The following is an 11,860-nucleotide window of genomic DNA, read 5'->3' on the forward strand; positions in this document are numbered from 1 at the left end:
ATCCCTAACCTCTCCCACTGTGGATGGCTCTGTGAACAAAAACAACAACAAACTGGGCATGGGAACTATTAGTCAATAGTTTTCAGTGGATAAGCCGCCGACATCAGCGAATTACACCACTAGGTCCCTGAGGCATAAATAGTAAACATGTATAACTGTGATATGATATGAACATTAACAATTAATGAATACTAGTACTACTATGCCTCCAATGCAAATAATATTCAACAGGTATAAACTACTTTACTATGAGTAAGCATGCTGATGTCATGTCCACTAATATCCACTAACTACTAGTGACAATTAATTACTACAATTGATTATCTTTACCCAATTTACAAGGACCTACACAAGTGTAGTCCGGCTTGCGCTGTGCCTAATGGCCCCGTGGTAGTATACACTCCCCGCGGTAATCCACTTCGGTGTCCAATCCCGCACGGGTGAGCATGATGTCGCGTAGGCCAACTCCGGAGTGCCGGCTTGTGGGGAGCGACCCTCACAAGCATGTGCGAATAATCACAATGGCAAGCAAGCATGATCCACAATACAAAGCTCTCAATCGTCATGTCTAAAATACGGTATGTCCTCTAACGACCCATAGGTCGGAGTCTATGTCACAATGTCAAGTTCTAGTCATTAACTAGGTTATATACAACAACATGAAGTTCATGCTAGTTCTGTCATAAAAATACCAATTTCAACTTATCTACACAAGTATGCTAAACATCATATAATGTATGCTTCATGAATTTAATGCACAATACTCTCTACTACATAGAGATATGACTTTGCCATATGGTATATTTATAACTAACACAACCAACAACTCATCTAGAATGCCACTAGCATAAGTATGCATGATTTTCCATTTCATAATAATAACAAGAACATAGGGAGAGTTCACCTATTTCGGTGAGGTCAAACCCACCGGAGACTCCTTGGATCCCTTCGTTTGCTCGAACGAAGATGCCTTCTAGTCTTCTAACACTCTAACAACAATTCTAAATCCATTAGGAGCTTCTAATAAGCTTCCTACATGAACCTTATAATTCAACCCAAAAATAGGTAGGAAAGATACCTAAAATAGAGGAAGACTCTATTCCACACTCTACCTAAGGTTGGATACTTCAATTCCAACCTAAAAGAAAGTTAAACCATCACCAATTAAGTTCCAAAGCTTAGCCAATAACAATTCAAAACTAAGCTCCAAATCAACCATAAATCATATACAAGCTAGCAATTAAGAAGCTAACCTTTCAAAACTCCAAGCCAAGCCCACCCTTGAGCTAGGATTGAAGTTATCCTCAGAAATATCTCTTTCTTCACTTCTACAACTCCTCCAAAACCTCAAAACCAGCTACCATGGAAAGAAGAGAAGAAAAGAGCTTAATTCCTTCAATTTTCCACCAAATATTGGAGTGGAATCTAGACAGAGAAAGATAAGAGCTTACCAGGTTTGCTCCAAGCTCCAACACAAAGAAAACCAGCTGGGGGTTGGTTGGGGAAAAAGCCCACTGTAAAATTACCAAAAGACCCCTCAACAACTAATCTGCCGCATTGAGTACCTGTACTCGAGTTGAGGTACTGGTACCAGGCACTCAAATATGCCAAACCCGAGCGTAGGACAGCTAGGTTTAGTGCAATGTACCGGTACTAGCTTAATACAGTACTGGTACTCACCGACTCGGTACCGATACTCAGCACCAACCTCTCAAACCCAAGAGCTACCTATTCTGGCAACCCTCTGGGGTACCGGTACCCCACTCAGGTAACGGTACTCAACACCCAGAACCCTGCAATTTGCAGAATTTTGTGTCAGTAACCCAATCTCGCACTTATAAAACTTAAGTTAGGTGTTGGTATACTCCCAACAACCCTCAAAACCACTAGAATAGCTCTAATTACTATTTTCACACTGGAACCTTGTAATTTGCTATCAGTGTACTACATTCTCCCCCTCCTAAAAAGAAGTTTCGTCTGCAAAACTAAAATCAAGTACCTCAAGTCTCCATCTGAAAAATATGGAGATAGTGCTCCCGCAATGCATTATCCAGCTCCCAAGTGGCTTTGCGCTCGTCGTGGTTACTCCAAAGTACTTTCACATAAGGTACATCGCGATTCTGATGCCTTTTCACTTCACGAGCTAGAATCTGCACTGCTTGCTCCTGAAGCTCAAGTCCTTTTGTAGCTCCAAAGGTGTAGAATCCAAAACATGAGCTGGATCAAATATGTATTTTCGAAGTGCTGACACATAAAATACATTATGTACTCTCGATAGGTTCGGCGGTAAAGCAAGCCGATAAGCTACCAGGCCTACATGCTCCAAGACTTCATAGGGTCCAATAAATCGAGGACTTAACTTTCCTCGAATGCCAAACCTCTTAATTCCCTTTGTCGGCGAGACTTTCAAAAAGACATGGTCTCCCACTTGAAATTCCAATTCTCGTCGACGTTTATCTGTGTAGCTCTTCTGTCTGCTTTGAGCCGCAATCAATCGCTCTTGTGCAAGTAGTAAATAGACTCCGTTGCCATTCATTTGTTTTCGATGAAGGAGCTTCCAAATTGATGATCGGCATCGTTGAACATGATCTATACCACTTGAAGTATTTAAAAATCAAATTTCAAATCTGTTCGACATCATTACCCTATTGATCAAAGGGTTTTACAATTTGTAATTTAATGGTCGATATAAGATATTTTCTCACTTAATGATGTAAAGATATCCAAATCAATTGAATTTTGGTTAGAAATTTTTTAAACTATTGAGAACAAGATCTATACTCTTGATCTTGATTACAAGACTCATATCATCACTTTTTAAAGGATATTCATTTTCAGCCGTTCATTTTTTTGCCTGCTTGAGGGACAAGAGAATAATATTAAAAAAATATGAAATTTGGTTTCTAGATACTTCAAGTGATATAGATCATGTTCAACAATGCCGATCGTCGATTTGAAGCTCTATCATCGAAAATAAATGGGTGACAACAGAGCCCGTTTGCTACTAATAGCATTCCGACTCATCTCTCTCTCTCTCTCTCTCTCTCTATATATATATATATATATATATATATATATATATAGGCTGGATTGTTTCTAATAGCACCAAGTTATTGGTGTAATTAGGTCTTTGGCCGTTGGATGAAGGGATATGCGGTTAGTATGATAGTGGCCCCCTAATATTGAGTGGATAGTTGGTTGAATAGTATGATCTAATAGATGAAAATGGTCAAAGGGGTAAATTTAACGGTGGAAAACTTGTAACGACCCGACCCGCTAGTAACAATAACTCGTTGGGCCCAAACTACCGGCCCAAAATGCTTAAGCCCAGTTATTATTACTAGCGTGTAGGCCTCATATAAACCGATCAAAATCAGTATCCCACCCAATGGGTGGGACTATTGGTCGGGTGGGACTATTGGGGGCATTACAAACTCCCCCTGTTTAGACCCTGATGTCCTTGTTGGGTCCAAACCAGATCACAGACAGACCAGGGCCAGTATTACCAGGCAATATTTAGACCCTGTCGTCCTCATCGGGTCCAAACCAGATCACAGACAGACCAGGACCAGAATTACCAGGCGATGTGAGATTCTAGAGGTGGCTCCTACGGGTTCAAGAGGTGGCTCCCACCAAACCCAATAGTCCCACCCGTTGGGTGGGATACTGATTTCGATCGGTTTATATGAGGCCTACACGCTAGTAATAATAACTGGGCTTAAGCATTTTGGGCCGGTGGTTTGGGCCCAACGAGTTATTGTTACTAGCGGGTCGGGTCGTTACATTTGGTATCAAAACCTAATAACCAGCCGGAAGTGTGAGATAGATCTCACATCGCCTGGTGAACCTGGGACCATATATATGATTGGGTCGGGCTAACGAGGACGTCAGGACCTAAACAAGGGAAGTATGTGACATCCCAATAGTCCCACATCGGATAATGTGGGAGTGCCCACATCGGATAATGTGGGAGTGTGCCTGCTGGATAATGTGGGAGTGCCCACATCGGATAATATGGGAGTGCCTGCTGGCTTTATAAGTAGCGGATACACTAGACATAATAACTAGGTTTAAGCATTTTGGGCCGGTGGTTTGGGCCCAACGAGTTATTATTGCTAGTGAGTCGGGTTGTTACAAAACTTGCACCAAGTGCTTAGTAGTACCAAGTGTTTGGTGCTATTAATAGCATAGTAGCTGAACTCTATATAGAACTAGGCTACTATACTATTAATAGCACCAGTTCATTAATTGGTGTTATTAGGTTTTCGGCCCTTGGATTAAGAAATATGCGCTTATGATGATAGTGGTCTCCTGGGATTAAGTGGGTGGTTGGTTGAATAGTATAATGTAATGGGTGAAAATGGTCAAGGGGTAGATTTAACGGCGGGAAAATTAGTAGCACCAAGTGTTTGGTGCTATTGATAGCATAGTAGCCAAACTCTCTCCCTCTCTATATGTATGGAACTAGGCTACTACATCTATAGTATCGGAGTTTCAGTATTGTAGTCTCGTTTTTTATTTTAGGGTGTTCAAATCAATGATCCATACGGTTAAATATGAAATATTATATATGAAGTTCTTAGAAATAAAATTTTAATTTTTTTTCGACATCGTTTACTTAGTAAGTAAATCATGTCAAAATAAGCTGTAGAAATTGAACAATCCTTAAAATTTGAGGATAGGATTTTTGAATTCAAGATCAAGGATGCTGACCTTGATCTAAATAGTTTAAAGTATTTTCCATCGAAATTTGAATAAATTTCGATTCTTTTACGCTGTTAAACTACAAACTCGCAAGATTGATCATTTTGAAATGGTTTGATCATAAAGTAAACAATGTCAAAAAAAATAAAATAAAATATGATTCCTAAGAACTTAAAATACCATAGATCAGTTTTAATAGTGTTGATCATTGATCCGAACATTCTATAATTGAAAACAAAACTACAGGATCGGAATCACGGTACTATAGATAGTATAAGAGTCCAAGTATTGTAAAAGATGTTTAGGGAGATGATATATATAGCAAGGATTGTAAATTTTGCAGGCTGGGGCCTAATATCACCTTCTCCACCTGACTCTTACAAGAGGGAAGGAATGCCCCCATACTCATCTAGGATGGGAACAAAAAGCATCCTACCTTGCTTCTGCAAGCAAGGAGGAATTCTCTCATACCCTCATCTCGGAAGGGGACAAAATACATCGCAAGCTCGACCTAGCTAGTTAAGGCGGATCCCTACGGGAACTAGTGGCCACAGAAAAATTTGTCATCCGTATACTTAAACCCCAGTTTCAAGGATAATTAATCTTCTATATATTATTATTAAATGGACGGTGGGTGTGGGAATATCTACCGCCATCTAGTTAATTAATTCCACAACCAAGCATGATTTGAGAATTTTATCAATCTTTGATGCCAAATTGGGAGACAAAGATTAGCTTCCTTAAACACACGAGCAATTTGATACTCATTTTCTTGTATTGAAATTTTTTTGAATCTCTTTTAGCTGCTAATTAACCATGTTGATTTTTTCCCCCCTCAGCACATACCAAAATTCATGCGATGGATGAAGTACATTTCTTTTATGCATTATGGATTTCGACTTCTGTTGAAGGTGCAGTACTCTGGAAATCTCATGTATAATTGCCAAAGTAAAGGTGGCTGCCAAAGTTTGCAATCTTCTCCGTCATTTGATACAATAGGCTTGGATAGCGGGTTGCAAGAAGTTTTTATTCTATTAGCCATGACTTTAGCCTATAGACTTCTGGCTTATTTCTGTCTTCTTAAAAGAATTAGTGCTTCATCTTTTTAAACGTTTAGCCTTACTTATACTCCTTAAATCTGATGGTTTGGATTAAATATATAAATATATTAGAGAGAGGTTCATTAATATAATCTCATGATGTAGTAAGATGAAATAATGATTACCAATGCTATTAGTGCTTAAGCTAGCTAAAGATGTGAGATGACTCAGAATTGTCCCTCTTTTTTTTTTTTTTTTTTTTTTTTTTTCTTAATATGCTATGATAATTGAGAAGTGCAAAAGAGTACATGAGAAAAAATTGATAAAAAAAAAAATAGTAAATATTTGAGTGCAGTGCCACGGATACACCGAGCTCAGGAAGAAATGTCTCCCTACCCACTGAGAAACAGCAAACATCTGTAGATAGCAAATAGAATTTCGACACGTGTCCTAGGTACAAGTGTCCTATCTGATGATCTCTCTCTGTGGACCTTTCTCTTCAATGCGTCTCTTTTTTTTTTTCTTTTTTTTTTTTCTCTCTCTTTTTCGCTCTCCCGCGAAATTACCAACGAAAGTTAAGGAAAAAAAAGGAAACAAAAAAAAAAAAAAGAAGAGAGCGCGAGAGGGAGCGAGGCGGGAGCAAGCGATGTGCCAAAACCCTAACCCTAGCTCCTCCCCGACACCTAATTCTAACCCCAGCGCAAACCCTAGCCCTAACCCTAACCCTAACCCTAGCGAGCGCGGGGAACCGAAGAAGCCGGCGGAGGTGCATGACGGGGAGGTGCGGCGCCTCGCCCGCGCGTCGTCCCGCGCCCGCTCCGCCTTCGCCGTCGCCGCCGTGGTGGAGCCCCTCGTCGCCATGCTTCCCTCCCCCGACCCCGCCGCCCGCGAGGCCGCCCTCCTCGCCCTCCTCAACCTCGCCGTTCGCAACCAAAGGTGGCACCCCCCCACCCCCCCCTGTTTTTACTATTTTTGCGTTAATTGCATATGCATCAGCGCAAACTAATGGAATTGCACATTTATCCCCGGAAAGTTTCTATAATTGTATAGTTTTGCAATTGTATTCCTTTTCCCTTCATCGACCGGCTAAAAGCTTTCTCTTGCGCGCGCGCGCGCGCGTGTGTGCAATTGTTAGTTCGAATGTTGAAAAATTAACGGTCGACTAATGGTAGTCAACTTGCAGTGAATGAATTTGCATGGTTTGGATTTTGGAGCTCTTAGAGGAATATATTTGATTGTTAGAACTGTGGAGGAATAAATTCATAACTTCACAATTCTATGGGGATACATATGAAACTGTCCCTTGTATTTGTGGTTAATCAATGAATCCAATTAGTTGGCGATATGAGTTAACTGTCCTTCATCAACTTTTTTTTGTAATGCGAGTTAAATCTGTTAAGACTACTTTCTGGACCTGTTTCCAATCATATCGATTTTTTGGGATACATGATATCAAAACCAGTCCTAAGAACCCCCCGACTGTTGGATAAATTGTGCAGAAAAAGTATATAAAGTAGAAAGATGAAAAAGGCTGTGTAGCTATGCCCACTCTCCTTAAGGCTTTATCCGCCCCCACCATTCGAACAATTTGGTATACACTAGGTCAACGAATAGCCTCCCAAGATAGAATGAAGCATAAACCTCAAATATCTTTACACACACGAAGTCGAGCCTTTGAACACTCACTCGATTAAGTTGTTAAAAAAAGAAAAATAGAATAAGAAACACGAAATTATTATGAATGGAGACTTGAACTTTCCAACTGTTAGTATTTTAGCAACCAACGCTATGGGCTTATATAGACTACGATGGATGTTTATGAAGTGACTTTTCAAGTTTTGACTTTTTATTTGATCATAACTACCAAATAGTTATATGAGTCAAATTCAATGAATGTAAGAATTAATTCCAACGGACATATGCACGAAGTGACACATTATAAAGTTGTGTCTTTTCGTGCTAATCATTTTACCAAAAGTTACCTCTTTTCACATTCACTTACTAAGAGTTGCACCTTTTGATTTAGAGTCACATCCACTCATTAAGAGTTTGCATCTATTCACTAGGAGTTGTATCCATTCACTAAAAATCAAATAACAAAATATATTATTTTAAAATTTTCCTTACACCAATGCCCTCTCTTCCTCTTCGTTTCTAGGATAGCTGAGTTCAATTCTCACATCCTTCATTTTATGAAAAATATTTCTGTTTGTTATTCTGCGGTCTCTTGCTACCTCTTTAGTCAGTGTTTGTGGCATGGTTCACCTGATATCCATCACGCACGTGAGAGAGGATGTTGAGAGTATTTCATGGATCTGTATACTATCAGATCACTCTTTTGGGTAACAGAATCTTCTACAATATTGAGAAAATTATTATTATTATTATTATTATTTTATAATTATTTTGTCTTGATGGGAAAAATATGGTAGACCTGCCCAAACATTTACTCAATTGCAGACAATCATTCGAGCTTCAAATGGTTATAACAAACAACTTGAACAATGTAATTATTTCCTTATTAATCTTCATGCACATGAAAACCAAATGACTCAAATAACCCAAAATCATCCTGGAGGGCATTCTAGTCATTAGGTTTTATATGATATAGATATGAAGGAAGCACAATAGAATTTAGGGTTTGGAGTTGCTTGAAGTGATTACAAAGTTCATGTTGTTTATTACTTTATTTTAGCTTTATTACGCTTGGTTGACTATTTGCAATTTAGAACAAGACAATAAGAAATTATTCCTAATTTAACTAGATATAACCAAACTTCATGCCAGCATAGGAAAAGAAAAAAAAAATTGAAAATTCGATAATAGTGTCATGCTGGGATTGTATTATCTGATCCTACTCATCACGTATAGGTATTTAGATATGGCAACATGCCTAGAGGTTGAATATTTTACATTTTTACATGCTAATAACCTTCAAAATATTTGTAACTTTCTTCTGGGACATATAGGTTGAACAATTTTTGTACTCACAAGCTTCAAAATATTTGTAATTAGCTTTGGAAGGACACTTGTTAGTCTGTCTGACCATGCATATCTAACCATGCTAATTGAATATTAGAATCTAGTTTGTGGCTCAGTTTAATCGATGTATTTTTCTTTTTTCTTTCCCTCTGAGAAAGAACTTAATAGATGGTGATTGAAGGTTGGTAATCATTGTGTTTTCTAGTGTCTCTTACTCCTAAAAGCAAAGCATTTTTATAGAAGTTCTAATTTGACTTATTTCTCGGTCATTTGGTGTTTAGCTTTTTTGCTTGGAAATCTTCTATCTTCTCCGTAAAACTTTGTTTCGTGGTTCTACATGCATCGAATCTTTTAACTTGAAGCTGCAATTTTGTGTAACTTCCTAGAATCTTAATTGTGATGTAGTCAATATCTAATATATGTAATGGACATACTTCTTTCCTTATGCATGAAGGCCATCTTTATGCAGAAGAGACCACTTCATTGAATTGCTCGCGATATATCAATAGGCAATACAGGAGTCTGTTAAGTTATCAGTGTGAAATCATCTGATCTGGGTAAAATTTCTTTTCATATGCTTGCCTACAGCAAGACCAATATCTTGCTTATTAAATCACTCAACTAGAACCATATTTTGACATGCTTGCTTGATTGGTACTTCCCATTTCCTCATTTGATGCATAGTCGAAAGAAAAGAGATTACAGAAGAGATTAGAGGACATGATTTTTAGTTTCTGGACATCTCAAAACATTTTTAATCATGTTTAATTGACAGATTTTTAGTGCAAATGTTTCATCATCATTCTTGACTTGATAGGTTTAACATTTCACTCACAATTTTTATTCTTTTGCTGTAAAAATGTATAAAATTTATCTGAACTATGAATCATTTTGATTCGACTATTAGACCTTTCAAAGTTTTGATTTTACTACCCAACCTCTCAATTTGCTTGCTTTGACTCAGTCAATGACACTTTATTTTCAAAATTTTAATGCATCGTTTACCTTTACAAGTTTAGTTAGCTTATTTTATACAATTTTCTCAACTATAAATTCGTTCAAGTACGAAATTAGCTTAAATTTTAAAGTCAAAGTGCTGTTGAACAGTGTTTGAAAAGGCGCGCCTCAGTGCCTAGGTGCGAGGCGTAGCGCCTAGGCGTGTGGTGCGAGTCTCAGCGCCTCAGGGAATGAGCCGCGCGCCTTAGACGCGCCTCGTGATATTAGAGTTTAATGTGTCTAGGGTTTGGGTTTTCGGGTTTTGAGTCTTTTCAATCTATTCTAAAATGTGAAGAATTTTTTTAAAAAAAATTCCTAATTTAAACACTTTTCTTTCCCTTTTCTCTTTTCCATCCCCCAATGGCAATAAGTAGTAGTGGCAAGAAGTAAGAAGCACAGCAAGTACTTTTAAGTTGAAAGTTGAAACATAATTTTTTTTTAATTTTTAGGCTGAGAACATTTATGCATGCAGTTTCTTTACTTTTTTATAGTTATTTTGTTTTTATATAGCTATTTTAGAATTTTTTAACATAAAGAATCCATTTAAAATAGGCTTATTAAGAGTGTTTTATTTTTATTAGATATGCGCCTCACCTTCTCGAGGCATGCGTCTCGCGGTGCTCCTCGCGCTTAGGCTCCATAAGGCCTCTACGCCTTTTTGCGTCTTACAACTTTTCAAACACTGCTGTTGAATGGCTCAAATCAAACAAATTACCTTTTCTTTTTGGTCAAAAGAACATTTCAACCACTATTAATATTAGCCTACTTTAAATCAAATGTACTTTTCCTAACTTAAATTTCATTTTTATTTACATTATACAGAAACAAAGATACTATTGTGAGGATCGGTGCTCTTCCCCATCTAGTAAATCTCCTAGGATCTGAAAACAACAGCCTAAGAGAGCTAGTCACTGCAGCAGTGCTCACACTCTCCGCTTCACCATCAAACAAACCAGCAATCGCCACTTCCGGGGCAATTCCCCTTCTTGCAAATATCCTAAGGTCAGGTACCATCCAAGGAAAAGTCGATGCCGTCACAACCCTATATAACCTCTCCGATTGCGAAGACATCTCTGTTACTCTCCCTATCGAAGCAGTCAAGCCTCTCCTCACCCTTCTCAAAGACTGCAAGAAATACTCCAAATTTGCAGAAAAGGCCACTGCCCTTCTGGAAATACTTTCCAAATCTGAGGGGGAAACTGAACTATTTACTGAATTTGATGAAGGCATTCTAACCCTAGTGGAGACCGTCGAAGATGGTTCTCTGCTTAGTGCAGAGTATGCGGTCGGCGTGTTGCTTTCTCTGTGTAGGAATTGTGGGGAGAAATATAGGGAACTTATACTTAATGAAGGGCCGATTCCGGGGCTTCTGTTGTTGAGCATAGAGGGGACAGAGAAGGCGAGGGAGAGGGCCCACGATCTTCTGGATTTGCTGAGGGACCCGCCGAGGAAAAGGACCTCAGAGGAGCTAAGGAATATAGTTTGTCATATAGCTTCGCGGGTTGATCCTGGCCCGACTAAAGCTGCAGCCACGTCGAAAAGATTGTTGCAAGATATGATTAAGAGAAATATGGAGCTTACCGTTGCAAGGCTCCAGCGTGGAGCTTTTTTGCGCTCCCCTTAGTGTTGATATGAAGGGCCTTGCGTCGCTTACTAATTAGTTATTGCCGGATTTGCGCTTTATGAAGAATAGGAGTTTGTAAAAGGTTAGTGAAATGTAAAGGCCTTTTCGGTTTTTTGAATTATAAGTTGTTGTATCATTTGTATCATGGTGGTGTTTTCTTTTCTTTTCTTTTCTTTTCTTTTTTTTCGATCTTTCGTATATTAAGTTGTTTTTGACATACATTGATGTGCATATTTTTGTTCCAGAGGATTAGGCAGTGGTTTTCTTATCTCATTGTATCTTATGGCTGAGCTACTTTGGGCCAATTTGGATGAATGTACATTTTGTTTTAGCACATCTCTTTTTTGTTTATTTATTCACAAGAAGCGTGCAATAATTAGCACTGAAGGAATATAATTGGATGGATATAGGGGTGTACTATAACCAGCCTTCAGATTTTTTGTTTTTAGGAATTATGATAAATATATCTCCTACATAAAATGCATTATTTTAACAAATTATGTTTGTCATTTCC

The 11,860-nt window shown here is 38.4% G+C and overlaps 2 protein-coding genes across 2 annotated transcripts in view; both read left to right on the forward strand.

The window, feature by feature from the left end:
* Window positions 1-5,841, forward strand: part of LOC109725237 (ABC transporter G family member 26) — a 28,090-nt gene extending 22,249 nt beyond the window's left edge. The window contains exon 9 of the mRNA XM_020254343.1: window positions 5,544-5,841. Within this exon, the coding sequence (XP_020109932.1) occupies window positions 5,544-5,813 (270 nt within the window). The 3' untranslated portion in view covers window positions 5,814-5,841. The remainder of the gene's footprint in view (window positions 1-5,543) is intronic.
* Window positions 6,277-11,682, forward strand: LOC109725264 (U-box domain-containing protein 3-like). Its single transcript, XM_020254375.1, has 2 exons — window positions 6,277-6,680; window positions 10,545-11,682. The coding sequence occupies exons 1-2, from the start codon at window positions 6,391-6,393 to the stop codon at window positions 11,344-11,346; spliced, it is 1,092 nt and encodes a 363-aa protein (XP_020109964.1). The 5' UTR covers window positions 6,277-6,390; the 3' UTR covers window positions 11,347-11,682.

Source organism: Ananas comosus, linkage group 19 (genome assembly GCF_001540865.1).
Source record: "Ananas comosus cultivar F153 linkage group 19, ASM154086v1, whole genome shotgun sequence".
NCBI lineage: Eukaryota > Viridiplantae > Streptophyta > Magnoliopsida > Poales > Bromeliaceae > Ananas > Ananas comosus.

Bases quoted from the DNA above. Each gene is read 5' to 3' on its own strand.
- LOC109725264 (XM_020254375.1), top strand. From the start codon at position 6,391: ATGTGCCAAAACCCTAACCCTAGCTCCTCCCCGACACCTAATTCTAAC. The intron at 6,681-10,544 runs GTGGCACCCCCC...TACATTATACAG, and splicing joins CTCGCCGTTCGCAACCAAAG to AAACAAAGATACTATTGTGA.